Genomic DNA, 15,512 nt, shown 5'->3' with positions numbered 1-15,512 from the left:
ACCAATTTGAACAATAACTAGGAGAAATTAATGAGTAGGAGCAAGAAGAATGTGCTTCAGGGACAGACTTTTACTATCCATATACAAGACGGCGATTAATCCTTTAATTTATTTTAATATGAGCACCAATTTAATCAATGTGTTGGAGAAATTCATAAGCTGAGTCAAATAATGCAAAAGGTCCAAAAGTTAAAGTACGTACTTGCATGTCACATTAGAACTTCCACTATTCCAATTCCAAAAAATAAATCAGTTTTGTGATTTGTTCCCACTTTTCAAAATTGGCGAGATGATTGCCAAAAGAAAAGACATCCTTGACATTCAGCAATTAAGCAACAATACTATATATCGTCACATGCATGTGTATATACAGTAAACTTTATGATATTGGGAAGAAGCATTATAGTGACAAAATCACGTGCTTACATGTATATACTTATAAAGGAATAATTTATTACAGATATTGTTGCTGCAACTGCAAAAGTTATTAAAGCAATATAAAATTGCAAAGATGTTGTTAGAACGATGGATTGTCAAATCTAAGAACTTTGAATTTATGCATTTACGTAAGTGATCAATACTTACAGATCTGACAACAATTGACAGTCCTATTGTTTTGGTAACACATTTACTAAGAGGAGTGTTATTAATACATTATTAAATGGGGTAAATTTGGGCAACTTTTTAGATGAAAAACTTTGTTCTTTACTCACACAATTATATGTTAAAAAGGCACTCTTTCAGTTCTATAATAAATGTGGTTCTAATTTTTTCATACGAAAAACTAATAAATAAATAAAAGATAATACAATTTTATAAAACTAATTTTATTATTAATATTGTATTAAAAATTAAAATAACACTTATTAGAAATATAAGATGAAAAAATAATTAATATTATTATAAAATTAAAAAAAGACACTGAATTATGGCTTGATTTTTTTTACATGACATTTATTATGGGCCAAAGAGTATTTATAAACTTTATAAATATTTGGGAGGATGTTTATGGGTAACATTAATATCTTTTTTTTTAAAAAAGTAAAGAAATTAAGACAAAATATAAATATATAATTTATATATACATATATATTTATACTAAAAATAAATTAAAGTAACTCGATTTGCATATAATTAGAAATACTAGTAATTTCAATTTGTGGTTCCTACATGTATGAGTACCTTGCTATCTGCCCTCGTCTTGTCAATGTGGATATTTGCATGTATGCATTTTTTTTTTCATGTGGATTACATTTCTTTTTTCGAAGCAATGTGGGTTTCATTTCTAAACTAGTAAAATCCACATAAATTTCAATTAATAAGAGATTGCGTTGAAAAATTTTTAGAGAATAATATTTTAAATTTTACTACAATATCTTTTTACTAATCTTTTTATTTGCTTTATATGATAAGTATTGAATGATTTTTATATTTTTAAAACATTATATATGTATTATTTTTACTCGATAATTTATTTAATAACGTATTAGAAAGATTTATGTGATATCAAGTTATCAACATGGTGTGGTATGTTTAGTTAATCTCATGTGTCCCTTCAGCATATATAGTCAAAAAAAAAAAAAATTCTTAAGTTAGTGTGTATGGAAGAATATTTGTTGAGAGAGATAATTTGTTACTAGCACCATATTCTTTATAATGTATTGCTTAGAAAGATTTATAGGAAGATATAAAACCTCATTCATACGAGAATATATGTTGCTAAGTGCTAACACTATTCATTATCAAATATTTATTACTAAAAAACATAAAATTACCGGTAGATGTATGACTTATCAATTGAGAAGTATGACTCAAGTAATTTTACAAATTTTAATAAATTTCATGTCTAATAAAAAGTGCTTAAAAAATAGCAGTATATCAGAGAATATGTTATTAGTATTTTTTTTTTCTTTTGCATAATGTGTGTGCTGTTTCTATTTTAAGCAAGTAGAAAGTTGAAGTGTTTTTTTTTTCTTATAAATTCATATTTTATCATTTCATTTATATTTTATATTCTTTACTCTTTAGTTTTCGCATTGATAATGATTCGTCATGTATGATTTTAAAACTAAAATATGTCTTATAGTACTTTATATAAAGCCCAATTCTATTATACATTTAATAGTGGTTTGGGAGGGGGCCGGTGTGTTGAGGAAATCTTTACGCAAACAATGGGATTAAAGAACTACCAAGTAGAAATATAAACTAAAAAACTTATGACTCAGCTATTTGTTTGTTAGCAATGTGGATCAATTATGGTTTGATTATATTGGTACTATGTGATCTAGATCTCTTTTTGTTTTCTATTGCTGGGAAAATTATACTACCCCACAGGGTTATCTGAAGACTGATGACTCCATGCATTCGTGCAAAACCAAAAGGAAAGCACAAAGCTGAAATAAAAACAAAAGCTAAATTAAAGCACCCTCTTTGCTTTTCTCTCCTCCTAAATTTTTACACCATCTCCTTTTGTTTGTTTTCATCAACCCTTCTTTTTACACCGACATACTAATCAAAGCCTCAGCTAACAACCCAGCAATCAGTACTTTCAAATCCAAAGCCATTATTCTTCTTTCTTATATCTCCTTCTTTTGTGCCTCGATTTAATGTCTTTTGTTTGTGATAGGTTCTTAATTGCCTTCTTAAGGGAAATTAGCCGTGACCTGCGAGTTCTCTATAGTCTATACCAGTTATATTAAAGTCACATGTTCCACAGGGAAAATTTTGGAAAACGGGTTATTTTCTTGGGAGACTATGTAAAATTAAAAAGATTAATATTAGAGTTTAGAACATATAAAAAATGTAATGTAGTTGTAACAACATAATAATTTCAAATTTAATAAATTAGGCAACTCTTAAAGATATTTTTGTTTAGAGAATGTAGTTTTTTTTAGAGTGATTATTATTTGTGTGAAATACTCATTGTTTTTGTTAATAATAAATTTTTTCCAAAGAACTTGATGAGATTAGGATTCTCCTTCCAATCCTTTTTTATCCCAATAATTTATTTAAAAAAATAAAAACCTGTCGTCAATAATCCATTATATTACAAAAATGCAGATAAATTTTAATTAAATCTGTAACTAGGAAGTTCTACTCTATCCCAGATATTTCCTTCTCAATAAATATGAGATAGGAAAATGTGTAGAGATCAAGTTGCCGCACACAACAATCAGACCAATGAATACGAAGCCAGCAAGGAACCAAAGAGTGACAATGGTAAGCTTGGACAACCAACGTTGAATCAACATATGTATCTTCGATCATCGTTTATTAATTTTGTCAATATTTTTAATATAAACAAATAATTAAACTGTGACATTCTTGTTTACAAAATTTATCCATACTCTAATTACAAATACCCGAAGGGATTTTGACACCACAACTGTATAGTTCCTAACCGTATTCTAGTGAAGTTTCCTGTCCGGGACAAATGGATCAATATGTCCTTTCAAACTATGAATTGCGAGCGTATTTCTTAAACGTTTGTGATAGCTCAAAGCTTATTTGAATTAAAATATTGCAGAATAATTTGGAAATGTAATTATTATAAATACATATATATGGATCAATGTGATATAACAAATTAATCAGTCTTGTAGTACCTACTCAACTTATAGCAATAAGAAGCAAGTACAAAATTTAAATAAATATATTTTTTTTAATATAAGATTCTCTAATTAAATGACACGTGAATGATTTTTTATATTAAATAATATATTTTAATTACATTTTACATAATTAAAAGAAATCATCTACTCATTTTTATTTACTCTTTTCATCCCATTATAATTATAGTCGTGTAAGAAAAAAATTGTTATAAAATAATTATTATTTTAACTTTTAAAATATTATTAATTATTTTTTCATTTATATCCCTTATATATTAATTATGAACTAAAAAAATCTAAAGTTAAAATATTAATGATGACGGAAAATTAATTTTGTAAAATTATTATTATTTATTTATTATTTTTTCTTGATTTATATAAAATAAGTTAAAATGATAATTATTTTGAGAGGGAGGGTGTAACATTTGGAAAAATTTAATGACAAAAATATATGAAACTTAAATTTTGTCTATTATTAAAGGAGAAAAAGAGAAGAAAATCGAGAGGACTTTATTTTAAACAAGAGATATAAGAAGGAAAGCCCACTTCATTTCGCATGGGTTTGCAATTTCCTCGGGAAACCAAATTATTTAGGCGTAAGAAAGGAACACAGATTCTTTTCTTTTTGAGTTTTCCTTTTTTTTTAAAAAAATATCATATGTTATCGTTGCCACTTTATTTTTTTATTTTTTGGTGAGTTCATTGCCACTTTATATGTATCTTGACTAAGTTCGTATTCTTTTTGACACTTTATTCAAAATTTTCAGTCTTTTCCTAAGTCCATATTCTCAATTCTTTCTTTTGTTCCTAAAGTGTAAAGCATGTGCCTATGCATAGAATTGAATATAGGATTAGGAACCCAACTTCTTTGGTGGAAATATCTAAATATTTCATAAGTGTAAAGTGCTCCATTACAATTACCAAGGATCACTTCATACTTTTAACATAACTCTCTCTTTCTCTCAGATTGCAAAAACATACAAATCAATTAGATTTCATATATTTACCAAGAAAATATAATATGTTGATTTGGATCTCATCACAAGAGCTCTGATAGGAAGGCCATGCTTTTTTCCCTCGCCCCTTCCTTTTTGTTGCATTCTGTCTTTCTTGTCTCCTTGTGTTCTTTAGCTCCTTTTACTTTTCTTTTTTCTCTTTTGTTTTCTTTTTAGCTTTCTCTTTCTCTGATTTTCTCAGCGGGTTCCGGATTCTCATTCCAGCGCTCTACCCTCTTTCAGCTTCATAGTAGCTAATGAATAATATATATTCAGAGGGGGATCGAGATCTCAAATTAAAGTGGCTGGCCCAAGCTGAATTCCAAATCCAAATTAGGCTTCTTTGGGCTTGATCCTGAAAGATTTGAGGATGAACTTCCATCTGATATTCTCTCATAGCTTAGGCACTTTGGATCCATTTCCTTCTGAAAAATCAAATATAAAATAATTAATTAATAATGAAGAAGCAAATATCATAATATAATTATCCTTTTTTGTGTACAAAAACGACAATAAAATTTAAATTTAAGATCTTATGAATATTATTTAAACTCTTGAGCCTACTCTAAAGAATTAATAAATATAATATATAATAGTTCTAGTATAATGATGAGAATATGATATAGGGGAAAAAGTTAGAGATACATGTAACTAGGTAGCATAAGAGAAGTGTATGAACAGGTTTTGAGAATCAATTTAAAGAACATTTGACTTGGAGAATAATTACAGAATATTTATACCAATAGAGGAAAAAGAAACTTCATATAGGCACACCTAAAAGCCTGCTATGTGCTAGAATTTGCATGTTCATGAGCTAGCTTTCCAATTATTAATTTTTGAGTATACCATAACCATTTATTATTCTTATGTGCGTGTATGTCACCTATAATTTCATAGTCTAGACCATTGATCATTGAGTCAAACGGGGTAGGTTTAGGGTTATATTGTCCTTTTCAATATGGTCATTAATAAATCTTAACTAGAGAGGGACGTCTTTTACGGCACAAATTTTGTTTTTTTTAAGCGTTGTAATTAGTGTAAATGCGAAAAGGACTGGTCTACCCCATTTGAATTTGTGAAGGACAAAGCAGCTTTATGGAAAGCCTTTTCCTTTTCTCATCTTTATAATGTGCATGGCAAGATGAAAAGGATCAAACATATTTCCTTTCCCTCTCTCAACTCCCTTTCATGCATTCCAAACACAGTTTGGTATTTGTGTATAAATACAACTTTTGAAACAAAATGCCAACTTTAGGCAATAAAGGGGAAATTTATCAGTAATTAGTAGCATTTTTTACATACCTCAAGATAAGAAGGCACGTTTCCAACAGAATCAGCCTTTGTCTTCCCATGCAACCAAGCTTCCCTGTTACAACCAAACACATGGAAAGAATATTTTCCATTACTAAAAGCCAGCCATGTAATAAAAAAAATAAAGTAAGAAAAAGAAAGCCATCTTTTACTGCCTTAATTATTTATTATAACCCCCTTTTACTTAATTATTGTGCTGATTGAAAATAAGTTGGAGCCAGCCAATTCATAGCTCATTGCCCGTGGCTATATTAGATTTATGTATGCATACATCTATATATATAGGACCATTCAAGGATGTTTCAAAGGGCATAAATCGCTTTAGCACCAGATTTCTAATTATGGGTCTACCAAAGGCTTAGCTTTGACACTAAGTTTCCCAATTGTAGGGCCCATATAATAGGCTAATGCCTGAGCCCCACAAAATCCTTAGGAAAGAGATATCTCTATTTTTAAGGTGGATTTTGGCAAATATCAAACTCCTGTCTCTTTGAATGGTATGTAGGAGTGTGTGTGGGTTCCTTTTTTACTCCCTTTTCACCCACTAGAAGAGAGTATATTATTACCCCATCATGGAGATTGGATGCTCATGGTTTGTGGACAGACAGAACAAAGCAAACTGAAATGATTTATTCTTTTTGTGATTTTTTGCGCCTAACCATGTTTGCATGTGAGGTTGAGAGAGAGAGAAAGGAGATTGAAAAGAACAAAGAGAGAGAAATGCTCATGTGAATGAGACATACATGAATTGCTCCGATTTTTATCAGTATTTTTGCAGCATGACTGCCGGAGAAACATAGAATGGAATACATATATATATATATATATATATATATATATATATATATATATAAGTGAAACATGAAAAAAATTGCTTACAACATGATCATAACTTTAAAAATATCACTTGCTACGAAAACAAATATGTTGCACATGTTGCGTGATACATTAATGATGTAAATGGAGACTTCAGTAAAACTGAAAATTTGCTTCAATAGCTTTCAAACAAGATAATTCTACGTGATACATGTATTAATCAGACCAAAAAATTAAAAGGAAAAAGTCCCCTAATTATCTATAAATAAAAATAAAATATGAACAAGTCTTCATATTTTTAACCACTGTAAGAAACATTGCATTACCTTGAAGAGTTACCCCAAAGACCATGATATTTCTTATCTTGATTAACACTTGATCTTCCTTGCTTAACTGATAGATCAGACCTTCTTGAAGATTTTATGTCAAACATTAAGTCATCAGAAGTATCACCAGATGAACCATTATCATACACATCTGATTGCCCTAATTCATTATCAAAGGAAAAAAAAGTTAGATAGAACAATATTAGATTTCAATGGCTTAATCTTCAAATAATGTTAGATATATAAAACTAAAATAGACACTAACCTGATGAAGCCGCCGCCCTATCTGTAGTTTTCACCGTCCGGTACATCTGGAAGTAAATTTGTGCATCATAAACATTAATTAGATAAACATATATAGTAGTACTTTATATAGTACATTAAAAAAAAACACGAAAAAAAACCCTGCTGATAAAAACCATGTATAATATTAGTAAATACTTATTATTATAATTATTGTTTACTAGTATGTAACACATCAAACAAAAAGGAAGATTAGCAGAAATCCAAGAAGTTTGTCCTAAGAAAAAGAAAAGCATACGAAGTTGCAACTTGTGAGTATTAAATTGATAGGAAGTACAGTACAAGTTCAAACACAGAAGCATTTATGGTTAAGGCAATATGCATATGCATGGAAGCATGTGACTAACCAGGGTTAAAGCTGGCATGGTAAAGAAACCCATATCTGAGGAACGGATCATTGAGAAATGATGGTGTTGGGCATATACGTACTTCCTTATCATTTATTTTTATTTAGTTTCTTTTAAAATGCTATTTACACAAATGTTATTTCTTTAATGGCATGGACTGAACTATGAGCTTGTCTGATCTCGGCTTGGCTGCGACTCATTTTGGATTCATAGGGCTTTGTTTGTCCTATTTGTTTTCAGAAATCGATAAGTACCTCACTCTCTCTCTCTCATTTTATTTTTCTCTTTTTCCCCTTTAACTCGGCTGGTTCATTCTTCCAAAGCAAAAAGCTGTTTATTAGGTTGCAGAAGCAGAAGCAGAGGCAGCAGATCTAATAGAAAAAGAAGCGCTAAGAATTTGAGAGACCCTTTGTAAGGAAACCATTGGAATTTGAAATATATATTGATGACTTAACTGCTTCCTGTAATGTAAATGCAGGCTGTGAATTTTAAACGTATATTTATATATGCATATGCATAGTACGTCTTACAAAGCACCATTTAAAACTCCAATCAGAACCGTACCCTCCAGCTTCAAGCTGACTCAAGAAATTCATAAGGAATAAACTATTAATAAAATTAAAACACTCACCTCAAATATTATTTAATTGATTATTATAAACAAGTGCAATTAATTAAGAACTTAATAGATTACCTGTAAATGAGACTTAACATGAGCTAAAGTGAGATCCTTGACATCCATTAGTTCAAGAACTGATTTGGGTGTAGCCCCTAATGAAACCAATTAAAAAAGAAAGATTAATTGAATTAACTTATTCCATAAGGGAAAGCAAGGGTGTAAGAAGAAAATTGATCAAGAAAACAGAAGAGAAGAAAAAGAAAAATGAACAATACTTTCGTGGCCACCCAAGAGTTCAACAGCATGAACAAAGCGAGCATGGAGGGTAGAAGTCCAACGCATCCTCGGAGCCCTCATGCTACGCTTAGCAGGGAAGCGTGACAAGAATCTTGATCTCATAAGGGCCTGAGAGTGGAAAGGGGTGGAGCCAGTGTTGGTGTTGGAAATAATCGAAGGGGTGGTGGTGGAAGCTTCAAGAGGGAGATGATGGTGCTGGGTGAATGGTATAGGAGGAGGGTTTTGGTACACTGGGATTCCTCTAATGGGTCTTAGAAAGCCAAGGTCTTGGCTTAGGCTTTGGTGCTGAGGTTGGAACAGTGGCTGCTGCTGCTGGTGGAAGAAGTGGTTTTGCTGAAAGGGTAGTTGGAAAGGGTTGATGATGGTGGTGGCATTACTTGTTTGGAAGTGGTGGTGATGAATGAGGTTGGAGTTGTTGTTATCTGAGGCTTTTGGATTGGAGAGGGAGAGGTCGAAGCAAGAGTCTTGTTTGGCCATTGTTGATTGAATGGAGTTTCTTGAGTCCAAGGCTCTCTTCCAAAACCCCAAATCCATGTCTTCTTCTGTGCTTCTCCTCCAACTTGATGTGGGATTGGCGTTTGGAGGGCTGATTTGTAAGGACAAGTCTGGTTGTGCTGGGAATAGCTCCATACAAACAAGCCTTTATCTCTTTCTGCTGCTTTGCCTTCTTCTTCTTCTTCTCTCTTGTACAGTACTTAGTCGTGTAGATTTCCTTTCCCCTCTTGTTCAGTTTAAGTTTCCTTTTCTTGTGCAATTGTGTGTGTGTGTGTGTGTGTATATATAGTATGAAAAATTTCAAGGATTGAAGAGAGCGTGTGGTGAGTTTTTGTGGAGGGGAGGGGGGAGCTACGAGGTTGCTAGGTAAGGGTAATTAATCAATAAGATTTTTGAAGGTGTGTGTGTGGATGGAGTTTGGAGCATTCAATCAATTTGGAGTAGTTGCAGAGCAGAGATTTGAGATTGAGGGAAGAGGGCAAAGAGAAAGAGAGAGAGAGAGAGAGAAGGAAGAAATGACAAGGTATGTGAAGTGAATGGCTGTTTTCTTTAGTGTAAAGTATATGTGAGAAAATGACACTTAAGGGACTATACTATAGGGGGTGGTGGGCAAGAGAGAGAGAGAGAGAGAGAGAAGGTTGTTTCTTTTGTGGACGTGGGGGTAGGGTAGAGTGAGAAAGGGAGAAAAAAGAATGGAAAAAGGAAATAATGAAAAAATTAAGATAAGGAGGGGAAAAAAGAAAAGAAAAAGGTAAATAACTTGTAACTTTTATTCCTTTTTACAAATATACTCTTTTTTTCTCTTCTGTTTTCTTTGGATTAAAAATGGAAAAGAAGGACATTTCTCAAAGACCTTTAACGTGTGTGTGCATTGTTTTCCTCTACAAATTAAACTTTCTAACAAGCACACACACGTACTACACAGAAGCCCCCCTTTCACTGAACTGAAACCTAGGGCTAGGTTCTTTTCATGATCTAATCCTTAAAAAAAAATTAAAATTCTGAAATTTACAGTATCATGATTGCACGCAAATTTCAACATCTTGGGGATTTGTTTTGTTTTGTTAACAGCCCAATTATAAACCACTCATTGAGGTCATGATGAACCCTAATTCTCCGCAAATCACATCATGCATTCTTCTTCTTAGCATATATAAATTTGGACCCATCCATCCTATACTTGTCATATTCTTTTTATAATCAACCAAGAAAATCAAAGGTATATTTGTGGGTTGTACCCAAAATGAGGACAAACTGGAAACTCAGATTTACCCTATTTTATTTGCGTGACGGATTGAAGAGGAGCTTTCTAACGTGGGTAAATTTGTCTTTAAACAATACGGTCCTTAAGTCATCAAATAGCCATCGGAACGTACTAGTGAATTATATATATTCCACTCTTTCTCGGATACACATACGCATAGACCTACAAAAGAAATCAAATCAATACAATTCTTTCTTTTAAAAAAAATATGTTCTATGTTTTCTACTAGAGAAAAAAATGAAATTATAATGGAACTTATATCAGGAAAAAACCAAGAAATTAATTAAATTCTTGGAATAATCAAATATTCCTGGTCCTTCAGAAAATTTGGGCCAAGAAATGTTAGCCTCGTTGACTTCAATTTTGCACACGAAAGCATATTTCTAAAACATGGCAAATTACAGATACATGGAAACATTGACGGAAAAAGAAAAAACAACCGGTGGGTCATGAGACTCTATCAAAATTAAATTTTATGGTTACGAGTTTTAGAATCCAAATGGATGGTCCTAATAACATTCCATAAGAAAAAAGGATGGTACTATAATACACTCTATATAGATAAACGACGTATGAATAATCTCTGTCTACCAATCAATGTGTGTCACTATCAAGTTCACACAACATCATATGTGTGCCTGTATCTTGATCATATTAAACTACAATGAATTACAAGCATATAAATAGCAAAATCAACTAGTCAAAGTGACCAATCGCTCTTAATTGGAATTAAGTTTAGTAATCAATTTATAGTTGTGTCGTAGAGGAAAGTATTAGGGTTGGCTCATTTTGGGTCCAATAATGTAACACATGACATAGCTTTCTATTTCTGCTAGGAATAGGCCGGGGATGCAAATATTTCAATCAGCGGGGGGGTATTGATGAGGTTTTGATATGCAAAGTGCTAATGAACAAAGTTAGTTTACTCACTTTGTTGAGTTACCGTTCCCCTGTACTTAAATTTATATAAGAATCTTTTTTCTTACATAAAAAGGGAAAGTATTTTATGACATCCATCACATATATAAGTTTGTTAGCTATTGAAAATAGAATTAATGGATAGGTTGCAACCAAAAATGTACAACGACTTTCTTTTAGCTAAATATTTCGTCATATCATTGATTTTGTAGATAATCAATACCTTTGATTATAACATAGTGCGTAAGATCGATGCTTAAGGTTGACTCTAACCAGGCTCTAGATCTGTTTCTTTATCCAGATTTGGCTCTCATTGACCGAGGTCTGAATTGTATGGGTGGCAACTCTTTCTTCCGATGCAAATGAGCTATAGTGGAGATGAATTAAGTACATGCAAGACATTTCAACACTAAGATAGTAGTGCTTTTGACATAGTGACAATATATATTAGATGCATATCTAAGTCTGTTAATGTTATGTATAGGGTGCCCAAGATTAGATTACCTGGCATATGGCCTAAGGCTTTTTTTTATTTATTTATCAACAAAGGCAAAAATATATTAGATAGAGGGTGCCCGGATCCTTAGACCATTTAAGAAAAAAGAAAGAAAAACCCTTCATTTTGGCATTTAATCATAACCAATGTTAGCCTATTATCATTTTGAAGAAGATCATTAATTTACTCTAAGTCATGTAGATTCTGCTATACCTAAGCGTTTATTTGTTTGAAGTGAATTAGCATGGAATGAAAAAAGAACTGGTAGGGTGGTGTTGGATCTTTCATTGAGTAAGCAATGCAATCATTGGTCAAAAACGAAATAATTTCAATAAAAATAATTGAAATAACTTTGGCAGTTTGATCATTCGATTTTTGATGGAGGGGCGACCCTATAGCAGTTCCTATATATAGGCTTGACTACTTTTTTGTTGGTAAATAATTGGTAAATGATGTTCTGGTCTGCTACCATTCTGTCCTAAACTACTTGAATGACCAACATGCTTTCCCCATTAAGTTAAAGCTAAAATCACCTTTTGACCCTAAATTTAATACAAATAATACTTAATATATAATTAATCGGTAATCTGTCTCGCAAATCATTTTCATATGAGTAATGAGCCTCCAAATTTAGCTAGAGAGTAAAAGGTAAGATTCAACTTCAACCTATCCTACTGAGATTTGTCATGGTAACGAAAGCACAGTATGTAAAAGGATATCCTCTATAAAACTCAAAGACAGCATACTTAAAGAAAAAAAAATAGATTACTATTTTGTAAGCATGGCCACATAATGATGAGGAGGTAGAGACGATAGAGCTGCAATGTTTTCTTCTTTTTATTTTTATTTTTTTTAATGTAATGAGAGGGGGTTTTTATTCTAAAGAATTTATCCTACAAATAAAAAAGAGCTATTCTTGGACAAAAGTGGCGAAACGGTGACAAAGATGTAGATTTATTTATTCTTGTGAGAAAACAAAGTTAATTTTTCTTCTTTTATTTCCCCCCCTTTTCATGAAAAAAGTAGAATCACTAAGACTGTGTTGGGCAAATAGAAAGATGATGCAAAAGCTTTAATGATGCCTTTAAGCCTTGCCTACGACGACGAGCATTGGTATGCGTTATCCTTTGCTACGTAACTTTGCTTTAGACATCCCTTCCTTAAGTCATTACTCAAGACCCAACTAATACCTATACATGACCTTCTTTTTTGGATAAAGCCTCGATAGGTCCCCCACTTTGCACCTTTTACATTTGTTAAAATAATGCCATTTCAAAATCTAAATTGCTTCATAATATATATACACAGAATAGAAATGTAAATTGATTTTTAATATTTCAAATATTGATTTAAATTTTTTATTATTGTAATAGTAAGTATTAATTTATAAACTCTTTCAAAAAAAGTATTAACTCATAAACTAAATCAATGTTCAAAACCTATAAAATATTAACTTGAGTATTTAGAAGAGCATGCAATTTTGACCATTCATCATAAATAAATGGTTAAAATGTAATTTTGATTATTCTATTTTTTTAATCCATAATTTTGATTTTTTTTTAATTTTAAAATTAAAGTATTTAATCTTTTAATTTTAAAAAATAATAATTTTAGTCCATCAATCCAAATCAAAAGGTTAATTGTCAAGAGTTAATGTTGACTCTAGTTACATGGGAAAAAATTTCTCTTTAACCCTTTCCCATTAATCTTCTACACACTTGTCTCTTTGACTTTCTAACAACTAGACCTATCGGACTTCTCATCAGAGTACACCAATGCCTCATTTCCCTTATTCACATTCTTATTGACACCCTTATTCATTCCAAATGCAAAATTTCCACGAGTAATAATTTATAACGCTACCGAAGTATCCTTAGCACTATGGTTTATCCTATTTTGAAGCTTTAACTAGCGCACACCAATCTCTTTCTCAATACCAAGTCTATGATTAGGAAATAGGAACACTTTTATCATCATCTACATCAAAATCCTCATCCTCGGTTTTTTAAAGGCAAAAAACAAGATATTATTAGAACTCTAACTACTACACAAGATTGTGAAAAGGAGCCACATAAAAGATTACACAGGAAAGAGATATCGAATGTCAAAAGTTAAATAAATAAATAAATAAAAACTTACAGACTCCCTCTCCCCAACGACGTGCATAATATAAGCCCAATTAGAACCACACCTCACACCACATAAGGTATTCAAAATCAAATTAAATCATTCATAAATTGTTAAATCAATTCAAAAAAATTAAAATTAAAACTACTTAAATCAAAAATCTAAAACGGTTTAATTTTTGCTTCTTGTTATAAAAAACTAAATCAAACTAAATAATTATATTGATTTTCATTGTGATAATTAATAATAAGTGATAAATAATTTTTTATTTTTTATTTGCATTATAACCAAGATGCATATTTTACTTTCACATATTAAAAAAGGATGTATGAATATTGTTAAAAAATAGTGTTAAATACCAAGTGAAAACACAAATTATTATTATGCTACAATTTTTTTTTTGGTAATATCATTTTATATTAATGTTAAATAGAAGTGAAAATAATAATTTTTAACCAAAATGTGTTAAACAAAATGTAATAAAAAATAAAATTCATTTTTAAAATAATATAACATTATAATTATGTAAGTTTAGTTGATAGATTTTAAATTATGATAATAGAATAAAAAATAAAAAAACTAGCAAAATGATTCGAACAAAATTGCAAAAGTTTGATTTGATTTTATTTGAATTTGATGTTATATTTAAATTAAACCAAACCAAATTGTATTTTTATTTTATGTTTGGTTCAATTGACTTCTCTAAAAATCAAACCAAATCACATCTCGACTACCCCTACATAAAGCCATGCAAATAAAACCCAAATTTGATTTTGATGTTCAACCCTTCAAAAAATGAAACCCCTAATATCTCATTTGCAATTTCTTGCCAAGAATTGACAATTTGCCTCCAAGGTGTGAAATCGAGGTTCTAAAATGATGATTGTTGATCGTTGGAGAGTGCTGATATTTGACAATGAAGGAGGAGGATGAGGTTGATGATTGTGGATCTGTCGAGAGTGGACATGTTATTTTTATGGAAGAAGGTAGTTTGAGAATGGTGAAAACGTCTTCATTGGAGACAACAACTATGATGGCAATGACTTTCTCAAACAAGTTCAGTCGTGCTTGCTGCGTAGTTGGGGTTTGAGATGATTTTCGTGTGAAGATTAGCATAAAAGGATTGAAGAGCAATTTGCGTCCCAAACAACGAGAATAATGTTAACTCTTGACAATCAACTTTTTAATCTGGACTAAGGGATAAAAAATACTGATTCTTTAAAAAAAATTAAGGGTTAAATGTCTCAAATTTAAAATTGAGGAATCAAAATTATGGATTATAGAAAATGTGGTTTCTTTTAAAACTGAGGATCCAAAATTTCATTTTAGCCTAAATAAATCAATAATAGAGATTATATTTAAATAAGATTAAGTTTAATCAATAATACTTATTTGTATTATTTATATTAGTTCCTTTTACATGTAATATATGTTTTTCTTCCTTTAAAATTAAATAAGGATCGAACTTAACTTTCTTTGTTAAATTTGGTAATCAAATTATTAAAAGAAAACTAAAACTAAATTTATTTTATAAAAAAATTGATCTTGTAGGTGAACAATTAGCATGAATTTATATTGCAAAAGTAT

At 30.8% G+C, this 15,512-nt stretch overlaps 1 protein-coding gene across 1 annotated transcript; it reads right to left on the bottom strand.

Annotated features, from left to right (window-relative positions):
* Window positions 1-4,457: 4,457 nt before the first annotated feature.
* Window positions 4,458-9,676, bottom strand: LOC114408493 (probable transcription factor KAN2). Its single transcript, XM_028371560.1, has 6 exons — window positions 8,604-9,676; window positions 8,404-8,480; window positions 7,325-7,370; window positions 7,060-7,219; window positions 5,909-5,972; window positions 4,458-5,031 (listed from the first exon to the last, which is right to left on the bottom strand). Exons 1-6 carry the CDS (start codon window positions 9,253-9,255, stop codon window positions 4,903-4,905), a joined length of 1,128 nt encoding a protein of 375 aa, XP_028227361.1. The 5' UTR covers window positions 9,256-9,676; the 3' UTR covers window positions 4,458-4,902.
* Window positions 9,677-15,512: the final 5,836 nt, after the last annotated feature.

This window comes from Glycine soja, chromosome 1 (assembly GCF_004193775.1).
Source record: "Glycine soja cultivar W05 chromosome 1, ASM419377v2, whole genome shotgun sequence".
Lineage (NCBI taxonomy): Eukaryota > Viridiplantae > Streptophyta > Magnoliopsida > Fabales > Fabaceae > Glycine > Glycine soja.
Note: the sequence above shows the minus strand (reverse complement) of the source record. Positions and strands in the feature narration are given on the sequence as shown.

Coding starts and splice junctions, on each gene's coding strand:
- LOC114408493 (XM_028371560.1), bottom strand. CDS start 9,255: ATGGAGCTATTCCCAGCACAACCAGACTTGTCCTTACAAATCAGCCCT. Junction 8,481..8,603: donor ACTCTTGGGTGGCCACGAAA/GTATTGTTCATT, acceptor TGGTTTCATTAG/GGGCTACACCCAAATCAGTT. Junction 7,220..7,324: donor TAGGGCGGCGGCTTCATCAG/GTTAGTGTCTAT, acceptor ATAATGAATTAG/GGCAATCAGATGTGTATGAT.